Source organism: Leptopilina heterotoma, unplaced genomic scaffold, assembly GCF_015476425.1.
Source record: "Leptopilina heterotoma isolate Lh14 unplaced genomic scaffold, ASM1547642v1 Lhet_114, whole genome shotgun sequence".
NCBI classification, from domain to species: domain Eukaryota; kingdom Metazoa; phylum Arthropoda; class Insecta; order Hymenoptera; family Figitidae; genus Leptopilina; species Leptopilina heterotoma.
Window position 1 is genome coordinate 3,241,404 of NW_025110833.1, and position 22,878 is coordinate 3,264,281.

Below are 22,878 nucleotides of genomic sequence, written 5' to 3' on the forward strand. Positions count from 1 at the left end.
TGTACCTCGTCTTCGGGAAACTCGACGACAGGTTGGGGCGAGGGGGTGCGTGGAGAGGGTGGTGCAATCAGCACAGGTCGGGGCTCGGTCACAAGGGGCCTCAAGCTTGCCCCCTGATGCCCGCCCTTCTCTTCGATGTGCAGGAAATCAAACTCCCTTAACGCACTCTGCAACTACATTATACTACCTGCTTAGCACTTGGATAGGACTGAGCAGGATTTTTTCTTGCAAGCAGGCAAGCCATTTTCATTTGTATCTTGCTCATACTTTACAAGAGTGTCAAAAACAATTTTTCTTTTTTTTTTTGTTTACTTTTTATGCAAAACTTTACACATGTGATTTGATTTAAAATTGTGCTTTTACAATATACTAATCATTCCATCATAATGAAAGGAATAACATTATATGAAAAATATGTATAAAATAATATAGTAATAAAATGGTCATAAAATAGTAATAAAATAATAATAAAATATCAATAAAATCCAAAAGAATTAAAAATCAAGTGCTTCATTGAAATACTGAAAACTTGTGACACATTTTTTTTTATTAGAAAACAGCTTTACTTTATTAATGTGATTAGAATAGTCAGTGTATTTACAGTGTTAAATCAATTTTATTACTTTTTTTTTAGTTTTTTAGCGCTTTATTACTTTTTCTGTAAATTAATATGTGGCGTTTCACGGTGAAAGAAATCTTAGCTTTTTTTAAAGAATTAAAGTTCGGAGTGATAATAGCTAAAAGTTATTAACTGTCGATACAAACTATTAAATTTGAATCACTATATGCAATATATATGTGACGCTCCACGAGAAAAGGGACCTTATTTACTCTTGTCATAAGGTCCCTTTTCTCGTGGAGCGTCACATATATTCAGTAAAAAGTGTTTTTTTTTAGTATATAAATAAAAAATAATTCTTAAATTTTTTTATTCTTTTTTATTCTCTAATAATTCTCCCATAAAATGAACCTAAAATTTTAGAAAACTAAATTTTTAGAAATTTTTTTTAGAAATTTTTCCTATCACCGTGAAACGTCACAAATTATTATTTTATTAAAATGAAGTAAAAACCTCAACCATCATTAATTTAAAACGTTTTAAGGATTTTTTATGGAAAGATTATCTGGTAAAATTTGAGTTTAAAATTTGACATTACTATGAAATTGGTATCATTAAATATTCTTTGGTAAAATAATAGTAATTAATAGAGAAGAGAAATTTTATGCTTACCTCTTGATCTAGTTTTGGAGGTGGAGGAGGTGCTGGCATCGAAGGTTTCTTTATCAAAGATGGTGGGGGAGGAGGAGGTGGATGTTCAGGAGGACTTGGCAGCACAGGAATTTCGTTTGCTATATTCATTCCCAAGGGTCGTGCACCACCTAATCCTCCCTTCTCAGGATCTGGCAATTCTCCTGGAGTTTCAGATTTGTCCTCCACAGAAGAGTCAAAGGCAATTTGTGTCGGTTGCGAACCTATAATAACGAAAAAGTTATTGGAAAATTATAATAAACTAAAATCAAAAATAAAAAAGAATAGAAAATAGAATAAAAAATGAAATAAAAAATAAAGTAAAAAATTAAATAATAAATTAAATAAAAAATAAAACAAAAATAGAATAAAAATAAAATAAGAAATGAAACATTTTAACAAAAGAATAAATGAAACTTACATTGTACACTTGAAGGCGGACTTTCAGAACTCCTTGTACTGTGAAGTGAAGGAGCAGAACGTTTTAAAAGTCTTCCCCAAGTGGCAACATTGATATTCATTTGATTCGCTCGTGGGAAATTTTTCACTTGCTGCTTGAAAATCTTTCTCTGACGCTGTAATTTTGGCTTCCTCGATATCATGGGATTTAAAAATTTAATCTCAGCAAAGAGTAAACCTTGGGGTTCTAATTGTAACGCCATTCCATGTCGAACGTCGTCGATAAATTCTTCTAAACGCAAGAATTTCACTGCACAAAGAGATCTCCAATCTTTCCAATAAATACCGATTTCCAATTCTCTAGATTTGTCTAGTTCGATGGAAAACCTAAACAAAATTTAAAAATTTGTTAGTTTTTTTGCTATTTAATTGAATAGTTTAATTTAATCGATTCAATTTAATTTTATTCAATTAGTTCAATTCAATTTCAATCATTTGATTTAATTCTAATTCATTCAATTGATTCAACTCTATTTCATTCAAATGAATTGGATTGAAATAAATAAAAGTGGACAAAAATGAATAAAAATTAATTCAATAAATTGAATAGATAAAAATATAGAAAATGTTTAATTACCTTTGGTCCCATGCCTGCTGAGAACAAGGCCGCCAACTAGTTTGTGCTACCGTTTGATTATCTAATTTAATAACTGCCATAATATCGTCTATAAAAAGAAAATAAAAATTAAATTAAAAAAAGTAATTACTAACTCTTTATTTTGCAACTGTTTCTAATTTAAATTAAAAAAACAGAGGAAGATACTCACTACTTGTCTCGTCTTTAACGCTGTAAGATTTGCTCGAACTTCGACCAGTAACACCTTTAACAAAGCTGCGTAAATCAGGACTGGCCGGATGTTCTCTTCTTGTTCGTCCAGGAACTTCCTCTGCTAAATCCTGACATCCCATTAGTCTTACCTAAAAGAAAATAACAATTTAATTTAAGTAATATAAGAGTGACACTCTTTGAAAATTATTTTAAAGAATTTTAATATAAATTCAATTATTTTCAACAATTTTGATGAAATTCTTTTTAAAAAATCATTGTTTTCAAAACTTTTAATAAAATTTCTCTAACAGGTTTAATTATTTTTAAAAATTGCAATAAAATTTCTCTAAACCATTAAATTGCTCTCAAAAGTTTTTAATAAACTTCTTTGTAGATTTCAATTATTTTCAAAATTTTCAATTAAAATTATTTTCAAAAATTACATTATTTTTACGAAATTTAATGAAATTAGTCAAAAAAAAAAATGTAATTATTTACAAAAACTCTCATAAAGTTGTTTAAAAGAATTAAATTATTTGAAGAAAACAATTCAATTATTTCAAAGAATTTTAAGAAAAATCTTGCCAAGAATTAAATTATTTTCAATATAATTCTAATTACATTTTCTCGAAACAATTCAATTATTGAAAAAAAATGTTGATAAAATTCTCGAAGTGAATTCAATTATTTTCAATTTTTTTATAAATACTTTGCAAGAATTCAATGATTTCTAGTACATCAATTTTAAAATTTAAAACATTTAAAAAGAAAAATTATTTAAAAAGTTAAGAAACAAAAAAGCAAACAGCAACTAACTTCAAACTGCGAACAGATTACCGGAATACAACAATTATTAATATAAGATTTATAACATATTTCAACAACACTGTTGAAATTGTTAAAAATGTCTTTAAATATTTGCAAATGTTTGCAAATATTTCCGAGATGAAATAAAGTTGATTTGTTTATACAACAAATTTGAAACTTGATACAAATGTCAAGTTTTACGAAATCGTTTAGCGTTATTTATAAATTATAAACACGACTGTATATACCTCTAGCTGCCCAGTGACAGCGGCACATCTTGAGACAGATGCTGGTACTGTCGCTCTTCCTTCTAGTGGTCCACGGAAAGGTTGTAACGATGTATAAGTAACTGGAATTGGACTCGCTGACTGCACACTAGCTAATTCACGTTTAAGCTGCACCGCCGTGGCACTGTCGGTTGGCAACTCCTGCCTTCTGAGTTCCAACGAAAGTCTCAGTAGGTCCAATTTTCGACTCGACTCTGACAAACTTGCTTGAGCCTGGAATAAAAATTAATTAATTAAAGAGAGATTTATTTATCACCGAATTAATAAAATATATGTGAAACTTTACGGTAAAAATATTTTACGCGGCAACAAAAAAACAAACTTACAATTAATGAACTACGTAAAATTCGATTCAAAATATCGGAATGAACTTTCAAAAAAGTATGTATAAATATATGTTATTTGAATAAATTAATTCCTGGAGCTGGCGCGTGTTGAATGATTATCTCTGTCCAATCTCGATAATTGAGAACTGGACCTTCTCTCAAAGTCGAAAAAGGATCGAAAGCGATCTCTGGATCTTTCGTCAAAATATCTTCTACAGTGATCACAAGAGCAGGATGGATTTTTCGCAGGTCCAATGTGGTGACCTGGTTTTTTAAAAGCTGCGACAACTCGTCCGAAAACCGAAGCCTTAATAATATGATCAGTCTTTTCACCGTAGCTTGTAGTAAATGGAGAAGTAACTCTAGAAGTGAATGGAGACGTGACTCTCGAAGTTGGTGAAGTAACTCTAGAAGTTGGCGAAGTAACTCTAGAAATTGGCGAAGTGACTCTAGAAATTGGAGAAGTGACTCTAGAAGTTGGAGAAGTAACTCTAGAAATAGGTGAAGTGTCTTTAGCAGCAGGGGAAGTATCTTTAGCACTTGAAGGAGATTTTCTCGAAGTCGCAGACGAAGTGACTCCGAAACTAGTGGGAGAAGTAACTCTAGTCGCGACAGGAGAAGAAACAAATGATTCCACCTTCGCCAGGGGTGGTGCTATTTTTCTAAAATCCGATTTCGCCTGTAGAACAACATTAGCAATTTCAGGCGATTTTTTTCTCTCCTTGACCGATCTATTATAATCCTCACTAGAAAGAAAACTCCAAGCAATTGCATCACTCTCGTCAGATTCTCCATTACTCTCTTCCGACGTCCAATCAACACGGTGACTCTCCATGTATTTTTTAATTTTCCTACTCTGTAGTAAATGCCTTCGTTCAGTCTGTGGTGATTTCCAAGTTTTACTTTTATCAAAAATTGCACTCTTCGAACTGACATTATGCTCAAAACTATCACACGGCGTAATACTAGTTCTATGAGATTCAATATCGGAAATTGTATCCTTCCACGATGTGGCAGAAGAGGAATCACAAGTGTCAAGTGTCATGGCACTAATCGAAGACGCTGCTGACCATGGAACAGAATCTAAATCCCTGAGTGCACTATAAGAACTAAATTGTGAAGGATAGAGGGAACTTAAAACGTCATCGCTCTCATAACCCTTTGAACTTGCCAGCGATGGCATTCGCATTGGAGCGTGTCGAAAACTTTCACAACGTCTTTCGGCGGCCCGTTTCAGAAAAGCTTTATCATCCTGAAATCCTCTTGGAAGAATCGAAGTACCAGTGATTTCCTTGTGAGTTATTCTCACATCTTTTCCAGCGAGGCAAATTAATGACGGTTTTTCAAATTCTTCCTCCTTACTCGATGAATCGGTGTTACTTTCATTGAGATCATCGTCAGTTCCTGTACAATAAACATCAATGTGAACTGTTCGTGATTTTCGTTTTTCACTGTCTTCCTTCGAAGATGTGTCGGATTTCTCCAGATCTGCAGTGTATGAAGAACTCTTGATACTACTCGGTGAAGGCGGTGAATTTACATTCTGCTGAAGAAAAAGAAATTTGATTAAATTTACGAAATAAAGTTAGACGCTCCGAAAAAAGTTATTTATGAAACAAATCATTTTAAGATTATATTCTTTCTATCTTTCAAAACTTACGGTAAACATTTTTTTTTACGATTACTGTAAGTTTTACGATATGGAACATAAACTTAAATTTTCTGCTTCTTTCTCTCGTCAGAGCGATTTTTCTCGCTAGGAATCACGCATTATTACCATTCGTTTTCTCTGCTCGTCTATTCCGCGTGTAGCAAGAATTTTTCTTCGTGTTTTACTATTTTTGACAGCTAGAATAGGAGAAGTTTCAATGTCCGTAGTTTGTGAGGCAGCATCTCTGCTAATGGCAGTCTTGTTAATTTTGTCAGCGTGCTTATTAGGAACTCTGGTACAAAAATGAGTCGTAAAAGCACTGGAAGTAGTCGAGGATCCTTCGGCACAATCTTCGCAGACCTCGGGAAGAGTACTAAATCTATATCTTGCTGAAAGATGTTGATGTGAACTCCAAGGCTCTTTACTTTGTGGAATGGGACTGCTATTAACACTTTTTTCACTATTTTCCCCTCCAGACGAAAGTGTAATACTGCAAGTGCTCTGACATCTGCGATTGTGCATTTGTGACAAATATCTAGAAGAAGGAAACCTCGAGTGTGAGAGATATTCGCTCGTGTATCCCGAATCCGAAATGCTGGCTCCTTGTCCCGTGGGGGAAACTGAACTCCTGGAGTTTGAACTTTGAATGGACCTTGCAGGTGGCGTTGAGGTAAATAGTATATTTCCTCTTTGAAATCCATAACTTGGGGAAGGTGTCACTGCCGATTGATTTGCGTTCCATCGATAGACCATCCGGAGACCACTTAGTTCATTCACGTTCGGACCGACCGATCTAGGACTCGATTCCGGAGTTCCTGGGTTTCCTGCACTTTCTGGAGTCTTGTGCCGGATGGTGACTTCCGCTCTCACCAACCACGGCGGATCGTTCGACGATCCACCAGAATCACCAGTTCGTTTATACATTTTAAAACTTTTTTTCCCTTCTCTTCTTTCTTCGTATTTTAAAAAAATGTTTCACTCCCAAAACAAAGCACAATTCAATTTTAATTTTACTCCTAAAAATGAAAATGATGTGCTCTCGTATTCTTGAATTTCGATTCGTAACAGGTACCACACCGCTCAGCTTTTCATGGGGCAACAAACTAACGACAAGTGCGACGACGCAGTGTATAATTAGCACAATGTAAATTTGGAGCAACTCACAGCCTGCCTAGGAATACCTGGAACTCATGACACTTTTGATATCAACCAATGTGTGTTGTCACAATTGCCTACTTTCACGAATCAGGTATACATATGACTTGCGCAAGTAACTATTGCAACTAAGTTGAGTTCCGAAAATTTAATTTTCAAAGTGGCCGCACACAAATTCACGAACCAAGTTGCTCTGTCGGTTTATTGAAACTCTATGTGATTCAACGAGTGCCACCCACAGTCCGTTACGTGTCTATTTTCAAATTCTGTTGGCGAGCATCTCACTACATCTTTAGGAAAATCCTCCCTTCTCCACATAATTTAATCAAGATATAATAACTCAACGATTAAACTTTTTCATTCTCGAAGAAAAAATCTTTCATAATTTTGAATTTTTGTTTTAAAAATTAATTCTATTTGTTTCTTTTTGAATTATTAAAAAAAAGTGAAAAAAAAATTTTTTATGGTCACTTCTCTCATATTCTGAGAAGAAATTAACGCGGCCTGAAAAGGCATCCTCAAAGGGTGGTGGGGAACGTACGTTGCTATTTTAAGAGACGTTCCCACTGTCGCCCCTGAATTTGTTTCCTTCACATTCGCTAAAAGAACCAACATTTTTTACTCGCTGACTCAAATTTTTTTTGCACTCCTTATCAATTTTTCTTTACTATTTCTAGTTTTCTTTACCATCTCTTTTTTTCTTTACTAATTCTTTGTCTTCTCCTTTTCTTTATCTTTTCTATACTATTTCTTTATATTTTCTTTACTATTTCTTTATTTTTATTATCTTTTTCATTATCTTTTCTTTACTATTTCTTTATTTTTGTTATCTTTTTCACTATCTTTTCTTTACTATTTCTTTATCTTTTTCTTTAAATAAAAATTCTACACTAAAAAACGGAAAATCAAACTTTCTCAGTGATATGTGAAATAATTCTTACTGACCTTCGTGATAATTTAAAAAAAGAGGTAAAACACGGCTTTTTACAGATTTTCAAGGCACGTGTTTCCAGTAGAAAAGAATTAACGATAGTATACACACCTCGGCCAAGGCCTTCTTATCGGCAACTTTGGCACTTTGAAGAAGACGAATCACATTCTTTGCTCCCTCTACAACGGCAGCCTCAATCCGTAATCGATGCCGAAGCTCCTCTACCCTCTCTTCCAAGGCAAGCTCCAAACTTGGCTCATACCTATCTGCAAAATAAAAATTATAATCGTTAATGCAATAAATCAAAAATTTTCAACTAAATATTTACTAACGTAAATGTCCCACTAACCGTCCATTTTTCAAGATTTCTTGTAAAATTAAGTAAATTTATTTTTTAAAACAATCAAATATAATATTGTCTTGGAGTAAATGAGACATGTTCGAATAAAGAAGTATAAATGAAAGATAAAAAAAATTATAAAAAAAAATTTAATCAGAACCTTGAAATTAAATCTATAAAAAAAATATTAAAAAATAATAATGACTCGCCTATAAAAATTATTATATAAACAATAGTAATAATTATTACTAATATTATTATAATAAAAAATAAAACAAAGAAATATAATTAGTTTACAAGAAAGAGTTCAAATTTCAAAATACATAAAATATATGACTTTTTGGAATTGAAAAACACCTTTAAAACACTTACAATCATTCACGAATTTTGAAGGAAATAATCCTCGAAAGCACATTATATTATTAATATTAAGAAACGGTCCGAATTAAAAAATGATTAATTATACAAAATTCGTATTATTTAGTAAATGAAAAATGTTAATTTCGTTAAAATTGATAAATGTAAAATTAAGGAAGATATTTTTTATAAATGTAATTTTTTTTAAATTAAATGTATATTTAATGATATTAAAATGTAAATAGATTAAAAAAACTTTGTTCTAAGCACAATTAGACCGTGAATTGAATTCTATTTATCAGTATCAAAAAGTATGATAGATGCGATAGATTCAGATCTGTTGATTGTAGTCAATAGTGATTATACTGATGAGTGAAACACGAGCTTGACACTTGGAGCGCACGTTTTTTGCTCATTTGCCATTTGGCAAAGGGATATTCTCGCGCATTTGCGACATTGCGTAAACATAATTCTACTTTATATATATTATCAATTCATATGAACCAAACGTGAAAATTTTGCAATAAATTTTAAATTGAAAAAAAAATGTTTCATGAGAATTTTTTTTTTCTTTTTAAATAAAAATTTACAAATCTTGTTAGTGTTATAATTTTTAGCAAATTTGAAATTAAATTTTAGCTCATTTCTGTCTAGTTTTAGAAAAATGGAAGAAAATTCTAAAAGATTTTTTAAATTTACAGTTAGAATTTTCCAATTCATATCATATATGTAAATGAATCAAATATTTCGAGTTTCATATTTTTCAGGTCATTGAATCCAAAAATTATTTATCGCATCAGTACCTTTGTTGCTCGTAGTTTCACCATTTGGTGGAGGTACATCACCTCTGGCATGCTGTTGTTCTCGCGCTTGATTTAACTTCATTATTCGCATGCGTAAAAATTCAATTTTTGCCCGAGAATCGTCCAACATTTGCTGTGCCTCTTGTAATAATTTTTTATCTCTATGTCCACTGGTCAAGCTTTGTATCATATTCTCCGCACCTTGCTTCACCTAAAAAAAATAAAAATCATTTTATTTTCATATTAATAAATAAACTAAACATTTTCTCTATAAATTAATATTCTCAAAATTTTATTATTTCTAAATGTCATTGTGTATTCTGATTAATTATTTATTCTGTTTAATAAATTCTATTATCGATTATTAAATATTAATTATTGTAATAATAGTAATTAATTACGTCTCCTTCAATATTCAATTACTTCATTTAGAAAAATATAAATAATCTTTTTCCAGAAAATAAATAATCTACTAAAAAAAAGAATATAAAAAAAATATAAGAATCAATAGGGAAGAAACATTCGGTCTTGTAAAACATTATCAGATGGATTATTACATTATAAAGTTTGATAAAAGACTGACAAGGAAACTCTTTCATTTCCCGTCAATATAAGACAATAATGATTGATAATGAATATTCAAATTTATAAGTTTTTCTTAACAGGATATTTAAAGTGTGTTCTTCTTTTAAGAAATTATTTTCTAAAAGGCATATTCTCATGCACTGTTAATTTTTTATTTCGATTTCAGACACGCTACGTAATACCAAGAAAGCAACTGTGTTGCACTCTTCAGCTAATGTCATTATAATTTACCGACTAATCCCAATCTGCTTAAGTTAACTTCTCAAGCAGGAAAATGAACAAAAAAATAATAATAATAAAACGACTACCACCACTACTACTAAAAACAATAATAATAGCAATAATAAAAATAACAGTAAAAATAATAAAAATAGTAGTAAAAATAATAAAAATAGTATTAAAAATAATAATAACAATGAAAATAATAGTAATAGTAATAAAAATATTAAACATTCAGTAATATTACAAATAATAGAAATTAAAAACATAAAACTAAATGTAATTGAAAAGAAGTAAGTACAATTTTTAAAATACTATTAAATAGTAAAATGAAAAGAGAAATTTATCAAAATCGATAATAATAATCTAAAGAAAACAAGTAGTGGTAAACAAAACAAATTTAAACTTATTAACTCTTTTCCAAATAAGCTTGGCCATTTTTAGCCGATTTCTCTCCTCTTTTTGCGATATAAAATTCACTTTTTAAAACACTTCTAACCAAACATTGTAAGTATTCACTAGCTCGCGACAAACTAACAACTAAACTGATTAAAACCTGGAACTTGTGTCGTCGTATGACGTCGGGTTGCGATTTTAACTTTAAATATAGTACAGACGCAAAAAGACGACTCGAAACTATCAACAAAAATCTTAATTTTTTTTCCTTCAACAAAAAATGGATGTCATTTCTTTTTTAAAAGAAAAACTATTCATCAAAAAAATCATGTAGCAATTTCTCATTTCTATTGAATACTTGAATTTATTGAAATAGATTTCAATATATGAAAAAGATTTCAATATATCTCAATAGGAGTGAAAAATAATCTCGCAGTTAAATATAATTAACTACTGCAATTTTTATCCGCGATAAAAATTAATATTCTTGATCCTGCTTGACGGATTCTATTACAATTAAGTCATTTTACCTTCGTTTCAATATTAAGCTGCTTTTCTAATGAGAGAAGTCGAAGGTCAGTAAAAAGACCTTCTTGACTTGGTGACGCTGGACCAGTCGGAGACATTGGAGTATCTGCAATAAAAAAAAAGTGTTATTAGCAAAATTAATTCATTTTTAAACTATAAATATTTTCAATTTATTTAATTATAATAGAAGAATAATAAATTATTAATAAATTTTCTCTAAATTCGCTATTTGAGTTGAAATAAGTAAATTTGGTTGATTTCACTTCCTGTCATCCAGACGTGAAACTTTGGAAAGAGAGACAAAACTCCCACGAGTTCAGAATCTAGTGCAATCGTGGAAGATCATTCATTGTTTCACAGCTTGTTGCATGCGACTCTCCCACCGCACCGGTATTCATTGTGCGATGTCTATAGCATTGTCTGCGTTAAACCAATGTATTTTCTAACAGTTTCCGCTCCTAACAGTTCAACGTTAGTGTGCGGGTAAAAAGGAAAGAATCGACGCCTGCACGTGCGAGTAAGGTGAATTTGGTGAATTTCCTTCATAACACTTCACACATGCTTATACAACTTTTATAAAAGTGGAACGATTAAATTACAATCTGCTTATTATCAGTCAACTATAAACCCCAGAAACGGGAACAAAAAGTTGTATCTGAGAATTTACTTCTCTAATAGAAATATTAAGACAAAAATAGAGGAACACAATGTCAAATGCAATGTTCTATTACATTTATTTACGAATTTCTTTAATTGGAAAATTATTCGAAAACATCAATAACTACATTTTTAAATAAATATTTAAAAGTTGAAAAAATATTTAAAAAATAAAATTTAAAAATATTTAAAAACTTCTTCAAAAATTATTTTTATCATTTCGATTATTCATTTCTAGAATTTTCAACTAAAATTAATCATTAACTCAATTTATTTTAATAATTTTTAAAAAAGTTCTTGATTAAAACATTAAAAGTATGAAAAGTTCAAATTTTCATTTTCCTAAAGTTATGAACGTTCAAGAGAAAGAAATATTTTTTTGTGCTACAATATTTTTTAAAAATTACTAAACTCAAATAAAAAACATTGTAACTGAACATTTAATTTGGTTAAAAATTAATTTTTTAATAATAAAAGACAAAATTTTGTAAATAAAATACAAATTAAAAGAAGTAATAAAAATATCGTCGTTCATTTAAACGTTCAAAACTTTTGTTACATAAATTAAATTGTTTTCATCATTTCAATTCAAATATTATTTCTAGAATTTTTAACTAAAATTCTATCTAAATCAATTATTTTTAATAATTTTTGAAAAATTTATTAGATAATTTTCAAATCTGCTTGTTTTCAATTCAATTTTACGAAATTTCGATTATTCGGAAATTTTTAAATTAAATTTGTATCAGAAAAGAAAAACTTCAATAATTAAAAAAAAATAATTAAATTCTCCGGACAAATTTTAATAAAATTTTTAAAAATAATTTCATTTTTCGAGAAATTTGATGAAAATTGTATTAAAAATAATTGAAATTCTGACAAGAATTTTATTCAATTTTTTGAAAATAATTGAATTTCGGAGAAAAATTTTATTATTTATAAAGATAATTAATATTTTCGGGAATTTTTGTAACTTTTTGAACATAATTGAATTTCTGAGAAGAATTATAATTATTACTTTTGAAATGTTTCGTTCTTGAGACGAAGTTTATTAAAATTTCTTTTTAAATAATTGAATTCTTTTGTGCAATTTTATTTAAATAGTAGACATTGAAAATAATTGAATTTCTTTGATAAATTTTAATAAAATTTTTAAGAATAATTACATTTTTCGAGGAATTCCATTAAAATTGTATGTATTTAAAATAATTGAAAGTCTGCGATGAGTTTTATTATTTATGAAAATAATTGAATTCCTGTAAAAAATGTTATTATTATTTATAAAAATAATGAAATGTTTTCGTAGAATTTTATTAAAATTTTTTTTAACTAATTGAATTCTTTTCGAAGATTTTATTAAAGTAGTAGAAATTAAAAATCATTAAATTGAGTAAAGTTTTTGAACATAATGAAAATTTTGCTAAGAATTTTATTAAAATTTTTGAAAATAATTCAATTTTTGAGAAGAATTTGACTACTTTTGAAAATAATTGAATTTCTGCAATCATTTGTAATTGCTTTAAAATTCAATTTTTTTTTTACTGTTTTTAACTAAAATTCTTCTATAAATCCATTCTTTTTAATAATTAATTAAATATGGGTATGTTAAAAAATTTTACTAATTTCAAAAGAATTTTAATTATTAAAATTTTTTTAAAATCTAGGTTTTTTAAAATTTTTAATTAAATTCATTTAAAATTGAAATTTTGTAAAATTTCAAATTTAAATGAATTTAATTAAAAATTTTAAAAACTTGTTTTAAAAAAAATTTTAATAATTAAAACGCAACTCTTTTAAAATTAAATTAATTGAATTAATTTTGAAATATTTAAGTAAAATTAGATTTCAAGAATAAATACAGGTTTTTTCAAGGTTTATAAAATTTCCTGTCATTTCCAGGTTTCTCAGGTTTTATGGCAACTCTAAATTGATATAATTTCAACAACAAAAAACCAGTTAAATATTAAATAGAACAGAGTATTAAAAACTATAAAATAGAAATGAAGACTTTTCTAAATCAGCGGTAGAGTTGAATTATTAAAATGTACACATTATTAGAAACAATCTAGAAAGACAGAAACGAGAGCAAGTCTATAAAGTCAAGGGTAAGTCATGGTATTTGGCCCAGACAGTCAACAAATCTCAACTTGCATAGGCGACGCGGCGTTTCTCGCTAAACGGATGTTGACTCACATGACGTGTACTTCAGAATTTAGACTCAGATTAGGATTGCAAGTGTAATTTCCAAGACATTGCGCACAGCACACATCAAGCCTGTCATTTACAAAGCAATTTTGAATTTTTCTCCGAATATACAACAATTAATCATATTTATATAACACAGAATAAAAAAATTATTTACAAAATAAATAACTCATTTTTCAGTATCAATAAAAATAAACTCATTTAGATAAAAATTAATATTTCATTTTTTTCTTTTCAATTTCATTTGTAATTAACAATAATTTCCCATTGTATGCAAATTGATTAATAATAAATATCATATATTATGACAAAAAGTGACATAATAATATACACAATGTATTATTCACTCGATAATTATTTAGTCACTCTGTAATTTATTCAACGTCATTGTTGATTACTAATAAAATACTGAAACATTAATTTTTGCATTCTCACTTAATTTTTCTGCAAAATTACCTCGAAATTACAAAGTGCCAAGAAAATTATAAAAGAAGAAAAAAAAGTCTCCCTTCATCGAGTCGGATGCAGATACATTTGAAGAGACACAGAATATATTTGCCGGAACTATAGTGATGTTTATGGCTTTTACTTCCCCGTTAACCGGAAGTTGGAACAATTAGAGTTAAAATAAATTCACTGATGACCAACAATAGTATTCTAGTGTAATAACTCCTAAACAGTTTCCTCCGAACAATATTGTAATATTTTTTACTCAAACAAAAAAAAATTATTCCTCATAGCAAGAATTTCAAATCGGAAAATTAAAAATATGAATAAAAAATAATTAATAAAAATAAATAATAATATAATATAATAATAAATAATAATAATTAATAATAATTAATAAAAATAAAGGCCTCGGGACAATTTTAAGGCGCAAAAAAAGTTGCTTTATTTGTTATAAATTATATTTATTTCATCATACTTGTTTCATTATAACAAAACATATAAATACAAAAAAAAAATAAATAAATAAAATATAACAGAAAAAATGTAAATCAAAAACTGAAAATTACATGCAACACTTTAATTGAAATTCAGGTATGAAAACACTTGTGTTTGTAAAAGATATTTCAATACTGTCATTGGTCTTGTAATCGTATATTGTACGAACATATAACGAGACTTAGAAAATAAGTCGATATTCACTGTTTCGCAAGTTCTCAATTGATTTCCACGTCTTCAACATATCCAATATACATGCATTGTTTAGTCTGGCGATATCGTGACAACTCTAGAAAACTAGAAACATGGAAAAAGATCAAGATATAAACTTGTATTCCAATCAAATGGTCTTTTTGTATCCGCAGAGACAAGAAAATCGATTGCGCACCTAAGGGACTGATTTTTATCCAATAAACATTCTTTTCCAATTTTACAACGTCTACTATATAAATGTCACACACCCTCAAGGGATCTTGGAATTATATTTATTCTATTATTAATTATTATTATCATTAAAATAATAAAATAATAAATTATAATTATAGTCTGTTATAAATACGAACATAATTAGGGTTGCAACAAAAATTTAATTTTGTTTTTCCCTGACTTTTCCCTGATTTCCAGACAAAATTTTCACTTTTTCCCTGACCCTAAAGAATATTCTGATTCACTGAATTTCTTTCATTGTAAAATGATTCAATTATTTTTTATAATTTTTAACTATAAAGTTCTTCTTTAAATCCATTATTTTAAATATTTTTTGAAAAAGTTCTTCGAGAATTTTCAAATCCATTTGTTTACAATTAAATTTTACGAAATTTCGATTAATCGGAAATTTTTCAAATGAAATATTATTTAATTTTCAAAGATTTTAATTTAAAACATTTTTAAAATTCAATTATTTCTAAAAATTTATAATTTAATAATGCTTTTAGTTTTAATATTTAATTTTTATTGCAGATTATAACTAAAATTCATTTTTAAATCAATTTTTATTAGAAAATTCTATGAGAATTCAATTACTTAAATAAATAAATTGTTTTCATTATTTCAATTCAAATATTTTTTTCTAGAATTTTTAACTAAAATTCTCTTTAAATAAATTATTTTTAATAATTTTTAAAAAATTTCTTTGATAATTTTCAAATCTGTTTGTTTTCAATTCAATTTTACGAAATTTCGATTATTTAGAAATTCTTCAATTAATATTATCAACACATTTTTAAAAAATTGAATTCTTTCGATGGATTTTCATAAAATTTTTAAGAAAAATTAAATACATTTTTCAAGAAATTCGATTAAAATTGAATTCAAAAGAATTGAAATTCTGCGTGATGAGTTTTATTATTTATGAAAATAATTGAATTCCTCAAAAGTATTTTATTATTTATGAATATAATTAAATGTTAGCGTGGAAGTTTATTAATTTTTTTTTTAAATAATTGAATTCTTTAGGTAAACTGTATTAAAATAATTTAAATATTGAAAATAATTAAATTCTGGAGAAGAATTTTATTCCTTTTGAAAATAATTGATATTTTTATACAAGAATTTTAAACAATTTTTGAACATAATTGAATTTTGGAGAAGAATTTTAATATTTATAGTAAAGATAATTGAAATTTTGACGAGAATTTTTTTATATTTTGTACATAATTTAATTTCTGTGAAGAATTTTTTTTACTTTGGAAAATAATTAAATTTCGGAGAAGAATTTTATTATTTATAAAGATAATTGAAATTTTAAAGAAATTTTTTAACACAATTAACTCTTTGCAAAGAATTTTATTACTTTTGAAAATAATTCAATTTATGCGATCATTTATAACTTCTCAAAAATTCATTTTTTTAGTGTTTTTAACTAAAATTTTTCTATATATCCATTACTTCTTAACATTTAATTAAATATATATTACAAAATTTAATTAATTTTAGAGGAATCTCAATTATTAGAATTTTTAAAAAAAGATAAATTCTTTAAAATTTCTAAGCAAATTCATTCAGAATTGAAATTTTATCAAATTTCTAATTAAATTCATTCAAAATTTGAAATTTTATAAAATTTATATTTAAAAGCTTTTGAAGTTCAGCTATTTATGAAAATTGTAAACGCAACTCTTTTAAAATTCAATTAATTTTGAACTATTTAAGTAAATTTATTGATTAAATAATTTCTAAGTAATAATTTTTTGATAGTTAAAAAAAATGAATTATTGTTAGAAATGGAAAAAAATGAAAGTTTTGTATTAGAATTCGTGGTAATTTTATAGTTTATGAGTCAAACAAAAAAGACACCAAAATTTAGAATTTTCTTATGAATTCTAAAAATTTAATTTTCTCCAGTACTTTTAAATAAAAATTCCTTACTTTTCCCTGACCTGTGTCAACCCTGATAATTAAAAACCACAAACAAACAAACATGACCTACAATTGCCTTTCTTCTCAGAGCGCGTCACAAATACTTTTATAATTTGTTCTTAATTAAAAAGTACAGTAAATTGATACCTCTTTTTCCTACAAGTATTCGTTATAAATGGGAAAAAAATAGAATGAATAAATTCTCATTTCTGTTTTTTTTTCTCACACCAAAGTGCGCGCAGTATTGTTAGTTCCATTGCACTATTTAACAATAGATCTAAACAAGGCAATAATTATGCACGCTTCATGTATAACCAAACCAATTTTGAAAACCTCTCGTCCTCTACTTATTTTTTCCTTAATTTTCTTCTCTTTTCCTTTGTCGTGTCTAATTATCTCGACCGTTCGTATATATATAAAACTTTGCATGCAATTAGAAAGTCGTCGACTGAATAGCCTGACTGTTTGGTGCTGAATAGTGTGCTTTAGCCGGCGGAGGGTTAAAATGATGCTCGCGTGTCTTCTTCCCCCACTATTCTCTCACTCTTTCTATTATTTTATTTTTTTTTTTTCTTCTTTTTTGTACTTAATCCTTTTTGTCATTCCCTGTTAAGGTTGGTGTACATAAACGGGTGTGCACGCGCGACATCAATATGACCCATTCAGGGGTTGTCGACGAACAATGACTAGCTTTGTCACTGAATGAGAACATTCGTTAATAATAGGGTACGTGTAAGCTCGTGTAGGTGTATACACAACGCTAATGGCATCGTTGAAAAGAACTCTTTTCATTTTTTTTTCTTTCTCTATTTATCATTGTTGTTCATCTTTTCAATATCGGTTTGGTCAATCCATTTATCGATCTTCTGCGCTGACATATAGAAACAAAGGGATATTTAAAGTTTATTTTCAAATATGTATTGTTATAAGTTTATATTTGTCTCAAATAGAAAAAGTTCACAAGAGTATATAGAGCTTAAAAGACGTCAGCATTTGTGCAAAGAATGAATAACAAAACTCCAGTCAATAGATTTTATAAATTAATAACAAAATATAGTGACGCGCTCTTAAAGAAATGAACTAGTTTTTCTTTTTCTTTTAAGAAATCATTTCTAGTTCGATAAAAGCAGTTTAAAAAGAACAAAGAGCAGGTGTTTGCTTTTGAAGCATGAAGTGAATAGAATTCTAGAGCTACTATTGTACATAAAATATATAATTATTCCTGTCGTGGGTGATGGTCCATAACATCCTTATTATAACATTGTATAAAATAATTGCCATGACTATGAGAGAGATACGCGCCAACAATTTGCATTCAAACGACCAACCTACCATAAGAATTCATTACAAGATACTTAAACCATACAGCTGATTTCTCCATTTTTCAAATTAATTACAACTAATTAATTTAATTACCGAATAATAATTTAAATATTAACATAATAAACATGACCTAATTTTGTAAGCCAAAGAAACTCTCGGATAATTAAAAATTCCTTTAAATTGATAACTTACAATCACACAGAGATAGCAATTCTTCAAATATATACGCGATTTATTGAATATATGAATTGAATTACCAGTGATTTATGCATTATGCCAGACTGGACGCTCAACAGACTAATTTTAAATTAACAATGACCGTTCAATGTTACGGACTGGTAAATAATTTAAGACCAAAGAGAGATAACTTCTCTTGGGAAGCAACTATGCCACGACCTGAACAATTGATTCTGACATTAAACCGTAGTCAATACCAACTGTTTTATACTCTTAACACGTATAAAATTATTACTATTATTAAATAACACTATTAAATAAAAAATTACGTATTTACCTATTGTAAAGAAAATGTTACCTATTGTACTCAATAAACATTCATCAAAAGTTTGCTTAAGCGAAAGTCAATACAAACTATTAATTAACATCATTATTTACAACTTATCACTTTGACGTCTTATTACATTACATGTACGTGAGCCAATGATCCATAATTTATTCTCACCAAACTTCTAATTTTTAATTACCTTATTAATATTTATCAATTATTGACATTCCAGCGATGGTGAAATTAAATTGATTAATAACTAAACAGTTAATTAAACATTAATGAGCAAATTAAAAAATTAGAAGCTTCATTAGACAATTTTTAACATTACTCTCAAAAATTATTATTGACAAAAAATTCAAACAAATATTTATTAGAAAGATGTTTCATGTTTCAAAACTTGTTTATAATTTCAATTTTATGATGTTGATATGTTGTTTTCATAACTAACAACATTGTAATTATTGAAATGAAAATTATAAAACGAAAAATAAAAAGTTTATTAATATTGCAATTTTCATTTAATTTTTAAAATGAAAACAAGTATAAAAAAAGTGAAAAAAGTAAACGAAGTGAAAAAAGGAGAAAAAAGTAAACAAAGTGAACCAAATTTGAAAAAAGTAAAAAAAATAAATGAAAACATAGTCAAAAAATAAATAAAAGAGTAAAAAAAAAATTCTAAAATTACGATTCGAATAAAAAAAGAATTCAAGAAAGTTAAAATTAAACGATGCACAATGTTTTAAAAATAAATACATGATTAATAATCGAGTTCGCCGGACTGCTAAATTTATATTGGTACGTATTCAACAGTCCGGAAATGCGTTCAGCTTATTAGGTACATCCAGAGCAGTATTACGTGCATCCGGAGGAGTACGACTGACAATAGAAAAATTACAATGGTTTATTAAAGAAATAGCTTTCAATTTGAAGACGTAAAACAAATTTTTAGTGCATCCGTTATTTTTGTCAAAAATAAAAATATTGACACCAAAATAGACAAAATTATTGACAATAGTATAAAAATTATCGACAATAGAGAAAAATTATCGACAATAGACAAAATTACTGACAATAGTCAAAATTATTGAAAAGAAAATCAGGGTTGCCGCAAAAATTTAACTTTATTTTCCCCTGACTTTTCAATTCAATTAAAATTTTTCAAAAAAATTAATTCTACAGAATTGTTAGTTAAAAATACGAAAAATAATAATTGAATTCTACGAGAATACAAATACAAAAATAAATAATTTATTCAATAATTGAATGTTTCTTAAAATTTAATTTTTACGTAGAATTGTATTAACAATTTTTGGAAATATTTCATTTCTTTTAAGGAATTTAATAAAAATTTTAACGAAATTTATTATATATGAAAGAATTTTATAACAATTTTTGAAAATAATTAAAAACTTTTTGTAGAATTTTATTAAAATGTTTAAAAATAATTGAATTCCTGAGAAGAATTTAATTAATAATTTTTGAAAACAATTGAATTCATGCGAAGAATTTTATTAAATTTTGTTTAAATAATTGAAATTTTTTACAATTTCAATCTTGAGGAGAATTTCGCTATCCAGTTATAAAGATAATTTAATTCTTGACGAGAATTTTTAAAAAATTTGGAAAATATTTTAATCTCTGCTAAGTATTTATTACTTTTCAAAAAAATTGAATTCTTATGATAAATTTGGATATTTATCGAAATAATTGAATTTTGGAAAAGAATTTTATTAAAATTCCTTAGAATAATTGATTTTTTGGGAAGAATTTATACGATTTTGTTGTTTATCAAGATAATTGAATTCTTTTGCAGAATTACTTCAAAAATTTTGAAAATAATTTATTTTCTGCGACGAAATAAATGTTATTTATGAAAATATTTGAATTATGAATTAGTGCAACGAATTTTATTGCTTTATTGAATAATTGAATGTTTCTTAAAATTGAATTCTTTCCTTAAGTTTCAATAAAATTTTTAATTAATAATTGCATTTTTCAAAGAATTTATTTAAAATTGTATTGAAACTATTTAAAATTCTGCCATGAAAATAATTGAATTCCTAAATGAAATTTTATTATTTATGAAAATAATTGAATCTTTTTGTAGAATTGTATTAAAAAGTTTTTTCAATAATTAAAACTGTTGATTAATTCAAAGAATTAAATTTTTTCCAGTAGTTTTAATAAAAATCACTGACTTTTCCCTGATCAATTCTACTTTCCCTGACTTTTCCCTGATTTCCCTTCCCTGTGGCAACCCTAAAAATATAAAAAATTACCAATAAAATAGAAAAAATTGACAATAAAATAGAACGAAAGAATTTTTTCCAGAAAAAAATAATTAGTAGAATTAAATAGATCTCTTTAATTTTCATAAGCTAATCAAATATTCCACCTAGAATTTTGTAACATTTTCTTTACAATTCCCCTCAATAGCACCAATCAATAACGGTAAATAATAATCTCTCTATACAATTCAGTTTCATTCAATAAAGAAATAAACCTATAAAGATTTCTCTACATCTAATCGATCTTAGTTGCGTACATAGGATTTTCTTTTCTTTTTAGAGAAGCGACCTGGATACTAAAAGCAATCGAACAAAAACAAGAAATTGTCTTTAGTGGTTGGAGGAGCATCCATTCAATTCAAATCGAAAAAATAACGTCTTATTCTCTAAAATGAAAATTATTTCACTTTGTCCAAAATGATCATTTATCCAAAAAATCGATAATTAAGTAACAATATTTCCTAAATTACGAATTTCATAAAAAAAGAAATTTACAAATTTCGTACCTATAAATATGAATTCTATTTCGTAAATACAAAATTAGAAGAATCGATCTCGTCGAAGAAAAAAAATTTTTTGCAGATCTCATTGAATCAATGAAATATCGAGTCGCGAATGATAACTGACTTGACTGGATTGGACACAGAGCGAACAACTGATATAAATAGCTGCTACCACTTAGAGTCAATTCAACACCGCAGACTATGAGTTGCATTTACTATAGACGGAAAAAGAGGCATAGAATGAAACTCTCTCAGACAGGAGATTGATAGACAAACATAATAGTGCCCTCGAGACTAACTACGGGACGTGACAGTCTATAGAATCTTTATCCAGTGTGGAAAATATTTAAAACACCTACCCAAGATCTATAGAGCCATTCAGTCATCCTGAATCATTCTAATACGTGCGTTTCAAAGAAAATTATTACCTCTACTCTCTATGAATTTCAACTAAATTATTCGAATTGAAACAGATGTGTTTAAATTTTCCAGTAGAAATGAAAACAAGTTTTTGTTTATAAACACTTAAAAAATTTGAAAATTAAAAAAAATTTCCTGCTGGATAGAAAAATAAAATTTTTCATTTACATAAATTTTGGCATTTGCAGCAAATTTATGTAATATTTTCCGTTGGACGTTTTGTATAATACTAATTTAAAGAGACAAAATAATTCTCTTCAACGGCAAAGCTGCGAACTTGAGTTTGTGGTTTATTTTTAAGATTTGTGTGCGGCATCTTTCTCCTTCGGTATTTTCATTAAGTTTTCAACTGAAATTAGTCTATATGTCATTTTTCATTTGATTTACCTTGCCCGTTGGAGTGATTTTGTTGAGGAGACTGTGGTTGTCCCTGAGTCAATATAATTTGACTTTCAAGCTGCTGTAGTTCTGCTTGAAGCTCACTGAGCTTCGTATTTGCCTTTTTCACAATCATAGCAACATCAGAGAGAGCTTTACGATCAGTCGCCACCTCCCGCAGTTTCTCTGCACCGGCTTTTATTTTTAGTTCCTGTGACAAAAAAAAATTCATCCAGTTAACTAAATTTCTACTTTTTATAGAATATATCCTATCACAAATATTTTTTATTTACATTCTATTTTTTGTTCATATTTATAAACTTTAATTTCCTTATATTCTACATATCCTATTTTTATATTAGAATTAGATTTTTCAGTGCTCGAACAAGTGAAATCGAGTCATCGATTTCTTCATGTTTTATAATAATTAA

At 27.4% G+C, this 22,878-nt stretch overlaps 2 protein-coding genes across 6 annotated transcripts in view; both read right to left on the bottom strand.

The window, feature by feature from the left end:
- The window catches only part of LOC122506509 (serine/threonine-protein kinase N), a 31,840-nt gene that overhangs the window by 5,042 nt on the left and 3,920 nt on the right, over positions 1–22,878 (bottom strand). For 2 of the 4 annotated variants that reach the window (XM_043618748.1, XM_043618740.1), the window contains exons 3-12: positions 22,457–22,658; positions 10,865–10,968; positions 9,135–9,345; positions 7,746–7,900; positions 3,533–3,784; positions 2,476–2,626; positions 2,286–2,373; positions 1,671–2,035; positions 1,232–1,473; positions 6–173 (exon numbers count right to left, since the gene is read on the bottom strand). In XM_043618748.1, the coding sequence (XP_043474683.1) occupies positions 6–173; positions 1,232–1,473; positions 1,671–2,035; positions 2,286–2,373; positions 2,476–2,626; positions 3,533–3,784; positions 7,746–7,900; positions 9,135–9,345; positions 10,865–10,968; positions 22,457–22,658 (1,938 nt within the window). The remainder of the gene's footprint in view (positions 1–5; positions 174–1,231; positions 1,474–1,670; positions 2,036–2,285; positions 2,374–2,475; positions 2,627–3,532; positions 3,785–7,745; positions 7,901–9,134; positions 9,346–10,864; positions 10,969–22,456; positions 22,659–22,878) is intronic. The other 2 variants (XM_043618763.1, XM_043618756.1) reach the window with 1 other exon arrangement.
- Positions 3,835–7,434, bottom strand: LOC122506542 (flocculation protein FLO11). 2 transcript variants are annotated; one of them, XM_043618797.1, is made up of 2 exons: positions 5,675–7,434; positions 3,835–5,440 (listed from the first exon to the last, which is right to left on the bottom strand). In XM_043618797.1, exons 1-2 carry the CDS (start codon positions 6,470–6,472, stop codon positions 3,983–3,985), a joined length of 2,256 nt encoding a protein of 751 aa, XP_043474732.1. In that variant the 5' UTR covers positions 6,473–7,434; the 3' UTR covers positions 3,835–3,982. The 2 variants fall into 2 exon arrangements, with proteins under 2 accessions (XP_043474732.1, XP_043474724.1); XM_043618789.1 differs by having other exon boundaries at positions 3,835–5,443.

Excerpts from the sequence above, each read along its gene's own strand:
- LOC122506542 (XM_043618789.1), bottom strand. The coding sequence starts at position 6,472 with ATGTATAAACGAACTGGTGATTCTGGTGGATCGTCGAACGATCCGCCG. Across the intron at positions 5,444-5,674 it reads ACGAGCAGAGAAAACGAATG|CAGAATGTAAATTCACCGCC; the intron begins GTAATAATGCGT and ends CTTTTTCTTCAG.